At 45.6% G+C, this 18,978-nt stretch overlaps 1 protein-coding gene across 1 annotated transcript; it reads left to right on the top strand.

Moving 5' to 3' along the window:
• Window positions 1-1,236: 1,236 nt before the first annotated feature.
• LOC311119705 (metabotropic glutamate receptor 8-like) lies at window positions 1,237-18,687 on the top strand (the record flags this gene model as incomplete). The annotated part of the gene is made up of 5 exons (XM_084194369.1): window positions 1,237-1,243; window positions 1,419-1,619; window positions 1,926-1,976; window positions 15,373-15,512; window positions 17,752-18,687. Coding segments are annotated over 5 exons (1,335 nt in total), but the record flags the coding sequence as incomplete, so codon positions are not given.
• Between the last annotated feature and the right edge of the window lie 291 nt (window positions 18,688-18,978).

Genomic DNA, 18,978 nt, shown 5'->3' with positions numbered 1-18,978 from the left:
CAGGTTTTTCGCTCTTACACTCCATGACAATTCATTTACACTCCATGACAATTTATTTACACTCCATAACAATTTATTTACACTCCATAATAATGTATTTACACTACATACAAAAATGTGTCTATATAAACATGTGTTTAATCTCCATAAATTTTGGTTTATTGTTAAAGTTACTCAAGAGCAAGAATTGTTATTTGTCATAATCCTATTCTTTTTGTTTTCGAGACTTAATTAGTCTCGAAGGGGGGAATATGTAGTATCTTAAGAGTCTAGGATTGTGCTGACGTTTACAAAATTGTGTAACAGATGAACTTTGCTCTACTTGGTTGTAACATCTGGAAAGCATTACTGATGTTAATGGAGAGAGGAGATGGGGAGTGAGGGAGAGAAGACTAGGGATTGGTTTTTTCGAATCACACCATAATACGTCATGCTCTGGCCATGTACGATATAATGCCATGTCTTGAACAGAGAGGAGGAATAGCGAATTATTGATTTGGCTGTTGCTATCTCCAGACATCTGCAGGTGTTTGTCAAAATTCGATGCTGTAAACTCTTTGTTATAATAAACCTTTGTGAACAGAGTACAGTGTCGGCGGATCTTCTTATCATCACAAGCATGGACCAGCAAAAGTGTTTATTTTAGTAACCACAGTGTCTGTGTGTGTCTCCGTCCTGCTCCTACTAATGCATCACCTTCACGTGAGACTTTCCTGCTGTGTGGAAGCTTCTATAAAACTGAATTGGATTTCCTTCTCCTGAGCCTATGTATTCCACTCAGACACGCTTATTGATTGAAGACTTTTGTTAATTCACCTAGCCCGGGCATGTTTTTTATTTACAATTTTTTTGTTTTTTTCCCCCCCGAAGGCTTGTACTGAGTAAAAGCTGAGTTAAAAGCTGAAAGAATTCAATACAAATTAGTTGCTTCTGAAAATCAACCCTTTTTCCATTTTCTGTTGCAGTTCCACTTTAATAACTTTGATGAAAATGGTAGAAAGGCATCATAATCAATTAGAGATGTTCATGTTTATGCATGAAGGAGTTTGTGCTTTCGCCTCTTTATTAGCTAATTATGCTAATGATGCTATCAGTTACATAAGCACACATTCAACTGCATTATAAAGAAAGTGAGTGTGCACGTGTGTGCTCGCGTGTGTCAGTGTGTGTGTGCGTGTGTGTGTGCGTGTCAGTTTGTGTGTGTCACTGTGTGTGTGCTCAACTGAATAAAACAACATGCCCAGTACAGACAGATGTTTGTGTTTGTGTGAAAGCAGTGGGACCAAGGTCAGTGTTTTTTTCACGAAAATGCCATTATAATGTAATGTTATACATTTTGCATCTTTGCCAAATAGACAGTTGGATGTTTCCCTCCATAGTGTAGCTGACTGTCCGTCTGTCTCTCTCCACTCTCCCAGGTCTGGAGAAGGTTGGTCGGGACTCGAGCTACGAGCAGGAGGGGAAGGTGCAGTTTGTGATGGATGCTGTGTATGCTATGGCCCATGCCCTACACCGGATGCACAGGGAACTCTGCTATGGATACCCAGGCCTGTGCCCAAAGATGACCAACATCGACGGCAAGGAACTACTCAGCCATATCAGAGCTGTCAACTTTAATGGTGAGTGGAGCACGGACGCACACACACGCACACTCACACTCACACACACACACACACACACACACACACACACACACACACACACACACACACACACTGCTCAGCCACATACACAACATCAACTTCAACTTCGAGTCACACACCACTCCCTCATCATACCCACCCTATCCATGACTCCTTTTTCTTTCTCCCCCTCCAATCAGAGGACATCTTGAACATTCATTAAGCTTTGATTACAGGGTTACTGTAGTTCATGAGGTAGTTAGTGAAATGATTTACGTTTTGCCCCATCTTGTTTCCCCCTAGTGTCCTCCATGAGCCATGATCCATCCTCTCTGAGAGCAGTCCTCCCACAGAGTGCGTAGGGTTACACATGCTATTCCCTCTCAGTGATAGTTCCCTTTACTGGCTCTCAGTGAAAGGGATAATACTACTAATACTAATACTACTGCTCTCTTCATATTTCTCAACTAATTATCCTAACTTATCCTGCTTCCTTCACCTGCTAATGGCCATACTCCATGAATCTATTCTGTACATTATTTTGTATACATAATATTCTATATGTTATGTAGTTCAGCTTTTTAACTAGTGGTGCCATGGAATATCCATCCACTTCTCCTAACATAGTTTACAACGCTTTGTGCTTGCTGCAGATGGTGATTAACTTGGAGCTTGACTTGAGACTCAGTAATGCTTTAAACTTGTTTTCATGAGTGTTGTGCTTATTTGACTGTTTTGTCCCTCTCGGCCTCCGAAGAGCATAAATGGGCAAAAACAATTGATATAGCTCTAAATAACATTAGACAGTTCATTTGAATATGTACTTTCTGCTTCTTTTTGTTATGGCTATATTTATTTATCTCGCTGCATATTCATTTGTTATGTTCCATTCAACTCCTGTGATTTGCATCAGTTGTGTTGATCGATCAGCGAGTCTTGCCTGTATTAGAATTACTGCATGAGAATTCCTCTCTAAAATGAATAATTAGCCCACGAGGCAGTTTTAAAGACTGTAAGAGCATTAGGTAATAAATGTATTCATACAGTGGCGGTGTCGTCCACTCACAAACACTGAACAACACTTTACACTCCAGTGGCTTAAGCAAAATTCACATGGCATTGTAAATACTGTAGCATCCATAGCTAGTACAGCACCTGCAACTTATCGGCGAGGGTTTGGACCTCTTGGCAGTGATAGCAAAGGTATTGGGCTGATAAACACAAGATTGCAGGTTCAAGTCCTACTATGGCCATTCTAGCCCTGTTGAATACTAAAGACACAGGTCACATAGTACTTCACCACCATTTAAGACAGTAACCTCCCTTAATAGAGCAAAATGTCACTGCCCACTTGATTGAGATGAATGTAGAAGGGCATGGAGCAGAGAGCAGGCCTGACAAACGGCACTTTACCAGACTACTTACTAGAGATCAGTAAATCTTCTGTCTATTGAATGCTGCTGGTTTTTCAATGCCGAGAGGCACAAGATAAATTGCCGTAGGGCTGTTGATGTTGTTTACATCTAGTATCTAGTCTTCAACAGGCCTGGGAATACTTGACGTGTTTGTTTTCAAGCTGACTACACGGAGAAGCAACATGTTGTGTTGGTATCGATTTCTGCCCCTCTGGAGTTCAACAGGAGGTTAATAATAATAACGCCAGAGGAGTGAATGTGTTTTCTGCTGGGGACTGATGTTGATGATGTTGTAGACTTATGTTGTTTTGTGTTCTTCAGCTACAGGCTCTTATAGTACATAATGTCTGGCATAGCAAGGTTAGGGCTGTTATTGGATAAAGTTACAGACTGTATGTGTGTGTGTGTGTGCGTTCGTGAGCGAGCTAGCGAGCGAGAGACGGCAAGACGAGAGAGTTTAAGTCAGTGTATGTCAATAGAGCACACTTCTATTGAGACGGACCATCCACAGTGCCCTTGACATGGCTGCAGCAGGGGCCAGGGATCCATACCAATCAAATGCAACTTAGAGGAGCTGTGCTGAGCTGATAGGCCCGATCCCCCTGCTTACCGACACAGGCGGAAAATCAATCCAGCGCCTTTTGTCTTGACAGAGAGGAAGAGCCTAATTCAGTAGTGAGGTTTCAGAACGATCTAGGGAAAACACACACCAGGTGTGGAGATATCTCATGCAGACACACACACACATGCACACACGCACACACACACACACACACTGGCCGGTGCACTTATTAACGATCTTTCCCCACGGAACCCTGCCAGATCTAACCTTTCTCAGCAGCATGAGATTGGACACTTGGATGACCCCTCCATTGACCCCAAGTGTGTGTGTGTGTGTATGTGTGTGTGTGTGTATATCCCTACAGTGTTCAGGTGTTATCGATGTGCTCTCTGACTGTGACAGAAACTCATGCTGATGGAGAGAGCACCTTCCTGCTCACACACTTCCTAGCTCTATCCCTCCCTCCCTCCCTCCCCTCCCCTCCGTCTCTCTTTCCCACTCCCTCTCTCCTTTATCTTCTCATTATCTCTCTTTTCACTCTCCTTTTCTCCCCTACTTTTCTCTCTCCATCTGTCTCTCCCTCCCTCCATCTCTCCACTTCTCCCCTCTCCCTCCATATCTCTCTTGTTTTCCCTCTCATACACACACGCATATGGTGGTGCATTGCAGATCCAGGGGAAGAAAGACAATAAGGAACAGTGCCTGTAGCAGCAATCACACGCTACACCGTGCAGACTGCATCTGATACCTCTTCTTCTGTTCTGTTCAGCTTGAGTCTCCACACCCTCTATTGTCTCCACAGTGATCTAAAGGACATTCTGGTTGTGCCCCGAATGGCACCCTATTCCCTATATAGTGCATTCCCTATAAAGTAGTGCACTACATAGGGAATAGGGTGTCATTTAGGACGCATGTTTTGTCTCATGTCGAGCACTGACTTATTAAGCAGCCCACTTCAGATGTTGTGTTGTCACTTGATTCTGTCTAGAGGCCACTAGATGAGTTTGCATAGTTTTATTCATACGCATAGGCATGCTGCAGATCCTATTTTCTTTGACCAAAAACATGACACTTCAGATTTGGCTCAATGTTGATGATGTTTTCCCTGTTTTTGTTGCTCTTTTCTGTTTCTCTCTCCTTTTCATCCTGGTCCATCATCAGTCATCACCATGGATGGATTGACTCAGAATGCAAGCAAGATATCAAACAGACTACTGTCTCTTTCATCATCTCAACTCATCTAGTTCTTTTATCTAGAATGTCCTGTTCTGTTGTTGCCTACCAACAACATCCCCTCTAGTACTGTAAGTCATTGTGACAACACTCTGTAAAGTAACGCATTTAGGGACTGTTATTGGCAGAGGAAATCTCATTTCAGTTGCTGTTGGGCTATTGTGACTCCGTTTTCAATGAGCAGCTGAAGTAAATGTAGGTTTTAGCAGTAACGCAGTTGGTTATGGCATGAATTTAGACAGCAGAAACGCAGTCTATCCAGCTATGACGCACACTGCCCATATGCACATTGAGCAAGAGTAGCCTAATGTGCTTTTGGTGCCTGAATACTTATTTAGTATTTAGAAACCAAAAAAGTATGTTTTTTCCCATTTAGATTTATTTGATTAAAAACCATGCCTCCCCTCCTCTCAATGAAGGCTTTTTTTTGTCTGTTCAATGCAATCGTGAAGTAGTCAATAAAGGGTTTGGCTCCTGAGTGTCACGCCCTGGCTCTGGGGACACTGTTATGTTGAGCCAGGGTGTGTAGATCAATGTGTTTTTGTTTCTATGGGTGCTATTTCTATGTTGGCCAGAGTGGCTCCCAATCAGAGGCAACGAGTGTCAGGTGTTGCTGGCTGTCTCTGATTGGGAGCCATATTTATACAGTCTGTTTTTCATTCGTGTTTGTGGGATTTTGTTTCAAGTCTGTTTATGTTAGACCGTGAACTGTCACGTATCGTTTGTTATTTTTGATCGTGTCTCTAATTAAAGAGTATGTTTGCCTGCAACGCTGCGCCTTGGTCCTCATCTCTGTTTGACGATCGTGACAGAAAATCCCACCAAAACTGGACCAAGCTGCGAGTCGCGGAAGCCATCGCCAGGGAAATCCCTAGCAGATCTCCGTGGCAGCCTCGACTGGGTCAAGCCGAGTGAAGAGCAGAGAGGGTGGACTTGGGAACAGTGGAGGAAGAGCTTCGACTGGGTCAAGCCAATTGAGGAGCTGAATAGCGGGAGTTGGAAGTAGAAGAGCGAGAGTTGGGCGAGAACTATAGAGGCCTGGCCCACGGGGAAGAGAGACCCCCAGAACATTTTTAGGGGGGGGCTCACGACGTCGGGGCAGCAGGAGGCCGCGATAGAGCGGTCCAGCGGGTTGGCAGAGGAGGCCGACAGGTTACGGGGGCCACTGGTCGAAGAGGGGATGGAAGGTGTAGAGGCACGGCGAGAGGTACTGGGGTGTGTTACCAGTCCGGTCCGGCCCATTCCAGATCCCGGTGTAGGGCCAGTGGTGTGTGTCCCCAGTACGGTCCGGTCTGTTCCTGCTCCCCGCACCAAGTCAGTGGTGCGCTTCGTCAGCCCGGCTCGGCCCGTTCCTGCTCTCCGCACCAAGTCAGTGGTGCGCTTCGTCAGCCCGGCTCGGCCCGTTCCTGCTCCCCGCACCAAGTCAGTGGTGCGCTTCGTCAGCCCGGCTCGGCCCGTTCCTGCTCCCCGCACCAAGTCAGTGGTGCGCTTCGTCAGCCCGGCTCGGCCCGTTCCTGCTCCCCGCACCAAGTCAGTGGTGCGCTTCGTCAGCCCGGCTCGGCCCGTTCCTGCTCCCCGCACCAAGTCAGTGGTGCGCTTCGTCAGCCCGGCTCGGCCCGTTCCTGCTCCCCGCACCAAGTCAGTGGTGCGCTTCGTCAGCCCGGCTCGGCCCGTTCCTGCTCCCCGCACCAAGTCAGTGGTGCGTTTCGTCAGCCCGGTTCGGCTCACTCCTGCTCCTCACACCAAGCCAGTGGTGTGTGTTGTCAGTCCAGCACGGCCCGTGCCTGTTCTCCACACCAAGCCAGTGGTGGGCGTCGTCAGTCCGGCACGGCCCGTGCCTGTTCCACTGGTGCCTGGTTCGGCACTGGTCAGATGTTTTACGCCGGAGCTAGAGCAATCCGCTCCATCAGTGTGCAGTCCAGCTCCGGCCAGCGGGGCCAGACCGGACCAGGGGTACTTTGGGGGGTTGGAGAGGGAGCGGGGATCAGGCCCGGAGCCGGATCCGCCGCCTAGGCGGAGTGCCCACCCGGTCCCTCCCCTGTGGTATTTGGTTGACGCGGTCGGAGTCCGCGCCTTTAGGGGGGGGTACTGTCACGCCCTGGCTCTGGGGACACTGTTATGTTGAGCCAGGGTGTGTAGATCAATGTGTTTTTGTTTCTATGGGTGCTATTTCTATGTTGGCCAGAGTGGCTCCCAATCAGAGGCAACGAGTGTCAGGTGTTGCTGGCTGTCTCTGATTGGGAGCCATATTTATACAGTCTGTTTTTCATTCGTGTTTGTGGGATTTTGTTTCAAGTCTGTTTATGTTAGACCGTGAACTGTCACGTATCGTTTGTTATTTTTGATCGTGTCTCTAATTAAAGAGTATGTTTGCCTGCAACGCTGCGCCTTGGTCCTCATCTCTGTTTGACGATCGTGACACTGAGACCGCTTGGAAATGAATCTTAATCACCAAAGCTTTATTAAAATAGCAAGTTTGAGAGGAGTAAAACAGTGAGCTGACATTCCCTTTTTATCTATGCATTGTAGGCAGGCCCACATTATTTCAGCCGTACAAGTCCCGTTTTGGACGTGTGTAAAACCCCCTCCATGGTGTAGGCTACGTATCCATATCCATCATGAAACGAGAGATGAGAACCTCTGTGAATACCGGTGAACCTCGTATTTAGAAGTTATCTCTCCTGTAAAAATGGCTTGTTTTATAGGTTCAAAACCCAAGCCCTCCCTTAGGCCTACTATAACGAAGGCTGGTTCAACAGCGATGTGTGTCTTTTTTTATCCTGTCGATTTTATGATATCATTACATTTACATGTATTTCTTGTTTTTGTTGTTAGAAAAAAAAACGGATTTTTTGTTTTCCGTAAAATTGTATTACAACCAAACGTATTAGAATTATTCACCTTCCTGGTTTTATGCCGACAACGTCCGTGGCGCGTTTGCAATGCAACTTCTGATGTGTGAATGCGATCTGCTCTGTAAAATGGTTCCGATTATGTTCATAAAACATAGGCCTATTTGGGAGAGTTAACGGTGAGTAGACATTCTAACTTTCTATTTATTGAATCTTTGTCCAGCTACTGTCAAAAGTTTGGATGTGCGTAAAACCCTCCATAATCTGCGTCATTTTAATATTATATGCCCATGGGGAGAAATTATGGTGTCTGTAAATTTGACTATTTAAAACATGTTGTTGTTTAATGTGATTTAGAATTATTAGTTCTCTGTTTAGACCTTGTCAATAATGAATGTAATCTTGCTTATTGACAATGTTTGGCATGTCCATGCTCAGCCATAATGCAATTTACATTAGGCCTAGCCCCTATATCAGTGTAAATGCTACTGAAGCCATGCAATTAGAACAGTGTGGACTGCAAATGGGTTCAAGTTAATGTATTTAGCCAAGATAGGTCTACATTTTATTTTGTTTCTGTAATCCATTTAATAAACTATAACGGACTAACATTGGAATTGGAATTGATTCCAAGGCAATACATAAAAGACTGTAAAAACACAACTTGAAACAACGACATATTTTGCCATGGAGCACGTTCTGATTGGCCAGTTAGGGGCCAAGCCTCCACACACCCACAACTTGTTTACTCATAAAAAACCAGTCCTTGTGCGCCAACGCCAGCAAGTGTGCCAATAATTGTGATAGTGAAAATAGCAAAAATATTTCTGACACACCCCTGAACCTATAGCGCTACAACCTGCGATTAGATTTACCATTGCGTTAGGTTTGTTAAAATAGAGCCCAGTGGTGTTACATGATACATAATGCCTCCCACTACCCAGGTCACCTCCATTGTCCTCTATGAATCCTCCGGCGGTCTAATGAATAGCTTGATAAAGTCCATTAATGTTCATCTCTTACCTTTTATTCCTGGAAATATGTCCAAGGTCCCCTCCTTTTCAGTCTATGAGAAACCTTAATTGTAGTTCTGTGCGTGGGAAGGAAGGAATAAAAATGCCTTACAGCCTGTACTTTCACTTTCACACTGGGGTAAAACTTTGAGGAAATACATTCAACTAAAACTGCAAAAAACTTTTAGAAAATTTTCAGGAAATCTCCCAGAAATCTCCAATGGGCGGCTGGAGAGATGGAAGTGTGGTTTTTTCCTCCTCTTTTCTCCTCTGCACTTCAGTGTTATCTGTCAAATGAGTCATAGTGATACAAGCAGAGAGCTTTCATCCGTGTTCAGTGTTGAACATCAAGCCAATATCATATCTATTGTTCCTAGCTATGTCTGTAGAGTGTGGTTGAATGGCATTAATGTGTTGTTAAGATCCTTTATTAACTACCCTGTCCCTGACAGTGTGGAGTGAGAATACACCGGTTTAGTGAAGAGACAAAAAAACGTACACAAAGGACTGCTTCGCACTTCTAGTTTAGAACACTGATGAGGATATTGACTGTATTGATCCATCTACTAACCCTCATAGTAGTGCTATGTTCGCTGGAAATGAAAATTCACAGTGTAGTGTGTCTCAATCTTAGCATCCTGTATAACAGTATTTTATCCTCATCCACAAAGCACAGGACGCTGGACAAAGAACTCGGGCAGAGAAAGAGAACAATATCCACTTTTTCCTACTCTACCAAAAAGTTATTTATTGAGCTAGTGCCAGCTCCTATATTTCGACCATATTGTGGTCTTGGTCGGGGCCACCCTCCACGAGGCTCTCCATTACCCTTCTATGGAGAGGGCAGCGGAGCCAAAATAATTAGGCCCTGAGCCGTGGAACCGTGGAGTCAGTATGTGTGTGTGTGGACAGCTGTGAGGAGAGGACACGGCCATGCTAGACAGAGCTATCTCATTACAGCCCATCTCCACAGGACTAGCTGCTCTAGCTCTGACTGCTCAGGACAAGATGGACGCCTTCTCTACGGGAACCAGCCCGGGCTAATTAGCAAGGAATAACGACTAGATGATAGTTAGAGGGAAGAGAGAGGGAGAGAGGAGGATGGAGAGAGTAAGAAGAGAGATATACAGTGATGTGTGTAAGGTTGTTATGACCTGTAGGTCAAGTCAAATAAAATCTCAATCGTATTCATATATAAGCTAGAATGAGCTTCACATCACCTCTGATCTCAGTGTTATTATGTTAATTTTCTGCAGGATAACCGAGCAGAGTGTGTTTAGTTCAGAGCCATGAAGACATCATTTCTGAGAGAGAGAGAGAGAGAGAGAGAGAGTGTACTAAAGTCTTTCCATGTTCTGACATGCATCTCCAGTCTCCTATTCCTTCTCTGTGCTTTGCACAAAAGATCCCCCTGTACCTCTGTCTGCCTGTGTGTCTGTGTGTGTGCGTGCGTAGCCTACCGCTGTCCCCACTCACGACGTTAAAAGAGCAATCGATACCTGGAGATAAGTTCAATAAGCCAGAAATCTCAGACAGCTGTTTCGGCGACTTAAGACATTGCTCTCAGTCTGCCGCTTGCCTGCCGGGCCGCCACACACTGAACACTTCCTCAGCCCAGATGACCAGAAGCTATCAGATAGCCATTGGAGGATTAATAGAACTTTAAGCCGGAGGCGGCGGTGATTGTACATGCATCATTTTATTCACTCTAATGTAGGATATAATGCTGGCATTAGACATAACTGACAACACCAGGTTTATGGACCTGCAGAGATCTTTCTCTCTCTCTCTCTCCTCTGCCACAGTCACACCGTAATGAAATCAGCATGTCCATTAAGCCTTAGTGGAGACAAAGGAGTTTTGGAGGGAGTTTGTCTGTCTGCCGTGTCGGTTTCTTGAGAAATGCGGCATTGCCTCATCAGCCTATGAGAGTTTTGTCGTGTGTATGTGTGTGCATGTGTGTCTGCTAAAGTCAGTGAACAGAGGAGGTATATCTGCTATGGCAGCTGGTCTCTAGCCTCCTGGATACGCGCTGATGCCTTCTCTCTTTCATTATGCACACTAACAATACTGCTCTAGGACAACCTACTCCCTCCCTCCTTCTCGCTCTCTCCCTCTCCCTCTCTCTCTCACCCTCTCCCTCTCTCTCTCTCTCTCCCCCCTTTTTCTCCCTCCCTCCCTCCCTCCCTCCCTGCCCCTCTTTCTTTTTCTCTCTCTCGTTCTCGCTCGCTCTCCCTCCTTCTCTCTCTCTCCCTCTCCCTCTCCCTCTCTCTCTCTCACCCTCTCTCTCTCTCCCTCTCTCTCTCTCCCCCCTTTTTCTACCTCCCTCCCTCCCTCACTCGCTCTGCTCTGTTCTGGGGAAGATAATCAAAAGAGATTCTCTTTAGAGGAAAGAGAGGAAGAGGAGAAGTCAACAGGAACGGGAGGCTTTTGTCAAGTTCAGACTGAGGGCCACTTAATTTGGACCCCCTCCAAAAAATGTGTTTTCTTCCCATCAGCTACAGTGTATCATAACTCTGTGATGAAATGTCTTCCCTTGGCCTACTGATAGTAGGGCTTAGAGATGCAGTAGAAAGGAGGGTGTTAAAGGTTTGGATGGTTTTGAAACTTGCCCGAGGCAGGCAAGAACTGCTAATGACTAACTAGGAATTTTTTTTAAAAAGAAGGGCGAATGATCAAATCAAATCTTAGACCAACTGACAAATCTAAAGTATCTAAAGCATTCCGAGATCATGAGGCCAAACATCTTAGGTTGCTTGAGGACTCTTGCCGTCGAGTTTAGAGTAGAAAAATAACATATCTTCATTATATCCATTATTTCATTAGCCAACTCACCCGCCCACCTCTAACCTCCAATGGCACATTACTAATGGCTACACAGCCTCTGTGCTCCCTTCCACTGTGAAACACAACAAAAGGCTGGCTCTGGCTCCTGCTTCCACATCCTGATAAACTATGTGTCACGGGTTTCTGGCAGTTTAATAATCATTATAATCAGCTGCCTTGTTGAGCCAAGAAGCACTAATCTCATTATAAACCCTGTGGATGTTATCCCTCACCAGATTAACTGTATGGAACTGCTACCCACATGATTACTGCAGGGTGGATGGAGGGTTAGGGTACAGCGAAGAAAGGCTTCTATATGCCAGAAGCATGTAAGTAATGGATCACAATCAAGTGAATTATTAGGCTAATGCATATGTCTTATAGGAGAGAAGAGGGGGGTGGGAGCAAGGATGGGTGGGAGCGAGGGAGATAAAGAAGAGATACATATGAAGACAAGAGAAAGAGAGGAGATAAAAGAGAGATAAAGAACAAGAGAGAGTGAGGGAGGAGAAAAAGGGAGGATCAACAGTAAATGTTTAGGAGGAGGAGGGAGTTGAGTTATTATAGTAAAGCCTCCCCTGAGGTAACCGTTTAGTCTGGGATAGAGGGATGGAGGGATAGAGGGATGGAGGGATAGAGGGATGGAGGGATAGAGGGATGGAGGAAAAATAAAGAGAAGGACGGAGAGAAGATGTGTCCTCATTACTGGGGGCCTGTGTGTGCGTGTATGTGCATTAATGTATTTGTGTGTTTGTGTGTGTGTGTTCCTGCGTGTGTGTGAGTATGTGCATGCTTCTTTGCGTACATGCATGTGTGTGTGTTGTCTCCCCCATTAGGAGTATAGATGTATGGCTCACACTGCTGGCAGCCCCGCCACTCAGTCACTCTCGCTCCTCCTCTCAGCTCCTTCCTCTATGTTATGTTTTATTAATCTGGGTTGCAGGGTGGTTTCTGCATCAGGCCTATCAAAACACTCCCTCTTCTCTGTTTCTGTCACGATGGGGAGTGGGGAGACCTTTGAAGCCTGCAACGCTTGTTCAGCCGGTCCCTCTCTCCTTTCCTGTATTCTCCCCCATCAGAGATTTTACCCAGCCTAAATCTCTCTCTCTCTCTCTCTCTCTCTCTCTCTCTCTCTCTCTCTCTCTCTCTCTCTCTCTCTCTCTCTCTCTCTCTCTCGCTCTCTCGCTCTCTCGCTCTCTCTCTCTCTGAGATCCACAGGGAAGAGCTGTTGGCAGGGTATTTAGTGTTTATCTCAGATTAGGAGGATGTTGCCTCCAGATACTGATCTTAGGTCAGTTTCGACTTTCTCCCCTTAATGGTTTAGGTTAGGATTAGAAGAGAGTAAGCTGATCCTAGACCTATGCCTTGCAACTGTATCTTCAGGGATTTGTATCCCTGCCTTTTAGTAGGAGTATAACTTACCTAGAATCCATTCTCTCTACCCACAAACTACACAGCAGAAAGCCAAGCTCATCTCAGACCAAACATAAGCCCTAATGTCTGAATGTCTTCAATCTGAAATTCCCTACTCCCTACTTCAGCTCTGAGCCTTGGTCTCATCTCACCATAGCCCACCACTAGACAGATCAGTTGGCGGTTTTGGACTGTTTGGGTCTGCTGGGTGAAAGGTATACCTCAGCCTGCTCTTACTTATCCAGTTACATAGCTGGGACCTAGCTGAAGACCTGTGTGTCGATTAAAGGGCCTCTAACCCCATTCTCCTTGGGGGAGGTGTCTGGTCATGTGAGATGTACTATAAAGACCAATGAGGGTGAGGTCGATGAAAGGACTTTGATGTGTTGAATGGTTGTTAGGGCTACCCACTGAGGGGTGAGTTTGAGGTTTGTCGTGTGTGTGTGTGTATGTTGTGGGAAAGAAGGTTAAATGTTGTTGCTTACACTGACACAGTGAAGGTCATGGTTAACGATGCAGAATAGTGTGACATTTAAATGTCGATATCTCCATGTTACTACTTTCAGAAATGGCTGAGGAACCATGCTTCACTGACTTGTACTGCTGTGGTCAAATTGCCCTTATAAGGCACATACTGAACAATTATATTAGTCAGCTTGGTTGTATCCAGTAATCGTCATCAGAGTAGCTAATATGGTTTGGGACAGGCTGTTTCCAGAGAGGACGTGAGTATGAAGATGTGTTTGTGTGTATCTGTGCATGTTTGCGTGCGTTTAAGTGTGTGTGTGCGTATATTTGTGTATGTGTGCATGTGCAACTTGCATCAGTCGTGTCTGCATAATCGGCCTCATTGGTTGGACAGGGAACAGTGAGCAGTATTGGGCCATATATTAACACCAATTTGAAAGGCAGAAATACTTCCTGAGGCTGTGCCATGATTCATTTCCACACTGATGAGATGGAGTCCTCTCCCATTTGCAATGCATGTTCCCCCGCTGTTGTGCTAAGCAAGGGATGCACGGAGAAGAAGTTGTTCCCACTCACTGATAGTATGATATTATCAGTGTTCTGCTTCTCTGTAGCATCAACCAGAGGGCTATCTTAGTGGACTCACGTGTTTGTGTGTGTGTTTGTGTTTGTGTGTGTGTGTTACTGCGGCAGCATCTCACATAGCACCTTATTCCCTATGTAGTGCACTACTTTGGACCAAAGCCCAATGACGCCCTGTGTAGTCCTGATATATAGGGAGCTGTGTTGCACTACTAGCCAAATACTAAAATTAGACAAATGAGTCAACAAGCAGTCTGGACACTTCTCTCTCTGTTGTAATTATGGAAGGCAGGAGGAGACAGACAAACAGATAGGCAGACAGGAGCAAGCAGCGAGTGGCGGTGTCTAGTGTCTTTGAATTTTGGTGGGCGGGGCTGTGTGTATGTGTTTGTGTCCGTGTGTGTGTCTGTGTGTGTGAGTAGCGTCGGGCCGGGCGGCTGTGTGAAGGCAGATTAAAGATAGAGGGATAATGGTTTACCCAGAGTTCTCTGGAATTCTTCTCATTCATTACCACTGGCCATGCACAGAGAGAGAGAGTGAAATAGAGAGAGAGAGAACTTTCCATTTCTTTCTTATTCTCCTAGTATCTCTCTCACTCCCTTTCTCACTCTGTCTCTCCTGGCAACTCTCCCTTTCGTTCTATCAGATATGATACATCCACCGTTGCCATGATGAACAGCTTTCTGTAGGAATGTCAGTAATGAACAGCTCTTTTAAGATGTATGTTTGTAATTACATTACTGCTTTGATGGCCAGATTCTCAACCCGCGCTGCTGCCACGCTGAAATATTGGATTTCAACGCTTCATAAGAGGAGAAAGAACCAGAGAGAGAGAGGGAGGGTGAGAGGGAGGGAGAGGAAGAGAGAGAGAGAATGGATGAGGGGGCTGTGAGTTTAGCATAATCGATGGAGAAAGAAAGCCTATCTGTGAAACACTTTGCACCCGGGGAGGTAGAGGTTGTTTACGCACGCACTCACACACGCACACACACACACACGCATGGACGCACACACATACATACACACATTTTCTGCATAATTAATATGTGTGAAATCTGAGCCCGGCTCATTAGGGTGACAGGTAGACACAAGACTACTGAATGAACTTCTGAAAAAGATTCCCACTTTGTAAGAAACAGAATAACAACCTTAAACCATACTTACAACATACAGTAGGTAATACCCAAGCATGTGTAATAATCGTTAAGGTGTGTATATATAAGTTAGAACATTTTTTTTTTGTGTTTGACTAAATCGTGTGTTTCTGTGAAAATGCAGAACTACAATGATATTGTACAATCTTACAGAATGGTAAATTAGCTTTCTGTGTGATGAATGATACACAGTGTGTCATCTTGTTAATTCTTCACTTTCTCTGCCTTCCAGGAAGTGCCGGTACTCCAGTGGTGTTTAATGAGAACGGCGACGCCCCCGGACGCTACGACATCTTCCAGTACCAGAGCACCAACCGCTCCACCAGAGAGTACAAGGTCATAGGCACCTGGACCAACAAACTACACCTAAATGTGAGACTAACATAATAGCAATACTATCTTTTGTGATCTAGTGTTGTCGTATAGTGTCACATTCAGAGGCATTCATACATAGCCGGGTCCCTGCTCTGTTTGTGCCATAATGTCAACATGTTTGATGATAGCACAAACAGCTCTGAGATCAGGCAAATTGTATAGATATCAGCATTTATTCAAGATCAAGTCTTGAAACTTCAGATTTTTATTAATTCGTTATCATCCAAAACTTGTTTTTGTGTCATGTTTGGGTCCCATCTTGTCCCAGTGGTTTTTGTCCTATGACCATACTGTATGTCAGAGTAGTTGATGTGTTCCTGAACGCATAGAGTTACTGCTCAGCGCTTGAATTTCAATGAGCAGCTACTTGTTTTTCAGCTGTTACTGATTGGAATACACACACACACAGTCTTGTACAGCTAACCTTGTGGGGACACACAATTCAGTCCCATTCAAAATCCTATTTTCCCTAACCCCTAACCCTAAACCTAACCCTAACCCGTACTCTTACCCTAACCCTAACCTTAACCCAAAAACCTAACCTTAACCCTAGCTCCTAACCCTAACCCTAAAACTAACCGTAGCTCCTAACCCTAACCCTAAACCTAATTCTAACCCTAACACTAATTCTAACCTTAAACCTACCTAGAAATAGCATTTGACCTTGTGGGGACCAACAAAATGTCCCCAGTTGGTCAAATTTTTGTTCGTTTACTATTCTTGTGGGGACATCTGGTCCCCACAAGAATAGTTAACATCCGCACATGCACGTCCGCACACACACACACACACACACACACACACACACATAAACACTGGAACACTGGAGGGAGGGATGGATACACACACACACAAACACACAGGCCACAGGAGGAGTTATGACTTGGTAAACGAGCAGCGTGTTCTCACACAGACTCCTAGAACAGACAGGGTGGGGCACGGTTGGGCTGTACTCTCTGAGGGATCTTTAAACCATCTGCTCAAGTCGTGCGTGCAACTTTCCGGTATAAGCGAATACGTTTGGACAGTAGAAGCTATATTGACTGGACTGGAGACTTGGAGACTGGAGACTTGGAGACTGGAGACTTGGAGACTGGAGACTTGGAGACTGGAGACTTGGAGACAAATGGAAGTTAGGCTCAAATGCTGAATTTCAATGTCTATTGAACTTATCTTTTCTTCCATGACTGAATGTCTCTTGTGCATTCTCTTTGTTCTTTGATCTGTTTACCTTGGCTGGACTGGGAGGTAGCAACAGTATACTATTCCCTCTCAGCTGGCTGCTGAGAACTAGAGCCAGAATAGCCCTATTCCATATACATTTTGTTTCACCTTAACAAGTGTTTTGAATTCAAGGTTACAAATAAGTATCCAAATAATTGAAAGAGGATTCACCCAAGTGGCGGAAGTTACTGTTTCTTCTCGGGGTAAATCTCTTCCCTTAGGATCAGTTGTGCCGTTGGACATGCTTTTCTTTCATGTTCATAATGCTTTATGGGATAACTTTAATGAGGCCTAAAGTATTTTTTTTATAATTATCAATTATACCCCAAAAGGTTCATGGCCAGGCTTAATGTGTTTTTGAGCGTTCATAATTCAAGCATGGCCGGCTATCGCTTTACCACAAAAAAACTGGAAGAGATAATAGCACTAAAGGGAAATAATATACAAAAATGAAACGACACATACAGACAGGTTTAATTTCTCCTCTGACGACTGAGTAGTTTGACCCAATATTGGTAATTTAATCTAGTTCTAGATTTCTCCAGCCAGCCAGTTTCCTCTAGTTCTGCTGGATCAGTACTTTGTGTGCGTGTTCAGAGATAGAGAGAGGAGCTCCGTTCCCATCACCCTGGGCTGTGTTATAAACAGTTTATTACACACACACTGCATCAGACTGATGCAGATGGCCAATCTGTGCCAGCTCTGATTACACCAGTTAAATTCTATTAGATTTATGCCTAGCAGGTGAAACAAGGGACATGATAAGAAGTTCTGCTTGGGCTAATTACTTTGTGAGTTGCACTTTGGGAAATGTTTATGCAGGGACAATCATTTTAATGACAGTAGGCTTTGAAGAAGGCTATTACACAGTCAGAACTATTCTAGTCAGAACATTCCTTAGCCAGAAACAGTCTAGAATAACAACCATTCTAGAACCAAAACCATTGTTGAGTCCCAACCTATCTGTCCTCTGATTGGTTCTCTCCTCTCTCCTGTGACCTTATGACCCCAGGTAGAGGCCATGCAGTGGCGGGCAGGCGACCCGTCCCTCCCTGCGTCTGTGTGTAGCGTGCCCTGCCGGATGGGTGAGAGGAAGAAGATCGTGAAGGGTGTGCCGTGCTGCTGGCACTGCGAGCGCTGCGAGGGCTACCACTTCCAGGCCAGCGAGTTCAGCTGTGAACTGTGTCCCTACGAACAGCGCCCAGACGCCAACCGAACGGGTTGCCAGAACATCCCCATCATCAAGCTGGAGTGGCACTCGCCCTGGGCCGTCATCCCCGTCTTCATCTCAATGCTGGGCATCATCACCACCACCTTCGTTATCGTCACCTTTGTCCGCTACAACGAAACGCCCATCGTCAGGGCGTCCGGCCGCGAGATGAGCTACGTGCTGTTGACGGGCATTTTCCTGTGTTATGCCATCACCTTCCTGATGATCGCGGCGCCCGACGTGGGCGTGTGTTCCTTCCGGAGGATATTTCTGGGTCTGGGGATGTGCTTCAGCTACGCGGCCCTCCTCACCAAGACCAACCGTATCCATCGCATCTTCGAGCAGGGGAAGAAGTCCGTCAGCGCCCCCCGGTTCATCTCCCCGGCCTCCCAGCTGGTCATCACCTTCTCCCTGATCTCGGTGCAGCTCCTGGGGGTGTTTGTGTGGTTCGCCGTGGACCCGCCGCACACCTTCGTGGACTACGGCGAGCAGCGGACCCAGGACCCGGCGGCGGCTCGTGGCGTGCTGAAGTGCGACATCTCCGACCTGTCCCTGATCTGCTCCTTGGGCTACTCCATCCTACTGATGGTCACATGCACTGTTTACGCCATCAAGACCAGGGGAGTGCCGGAGACCTTCAACGAGGCCAAGCCAATTGGATTTACCATGTACACTACCTGCATAATCTGGCTGGCGTTTATCCCGATCTTCTTCGGGACAGCGCAGTCAGCGGAGAGGGTGAGTGGAACAGCTTTTATAACGGTAAACACACAAACACGCAGAAAAGTGGAGCCTGTGTGTTTCTAATGAATGAATGATTTTGGAAGAATGGTCTCTTTTCCATCAGTCCGCTAGTGATTTACAATGGAGCTATCATAATAGCTTAAGTATAAAGCCTCACCTCCCCATGTGAATAAGACTGGATTTTCTATCTGAGTGACTAGAGCCAAGTCTTTGCAGGCTTTAATAAGAGGCTTATATATCTCTCTCTCTCTCTCTCTCTCTCTCTCTCTCTCTCTCTCTCTCTCT

This window comes from Coregonus lavaretus, assembly GCF_964263955.1.
Source record: "Coregonus lavaretus genome assembly, contig: HAP1_SCAFFOLD_6620, whole genome shotgun sequence".
In the NCBI taxonomy this organism is placed as follows: domain Eukaryota; kingdom Metazoa; phylum Chordata; class Actinopteri; order Salmoniformes; family Salmonidae; genus Coregonus; species Coregonus lavaretus.
Note: the sequence above shows the minus strand (reverse complement) of the source record. Positions and strands in the feature narration are given on the sequence as shown.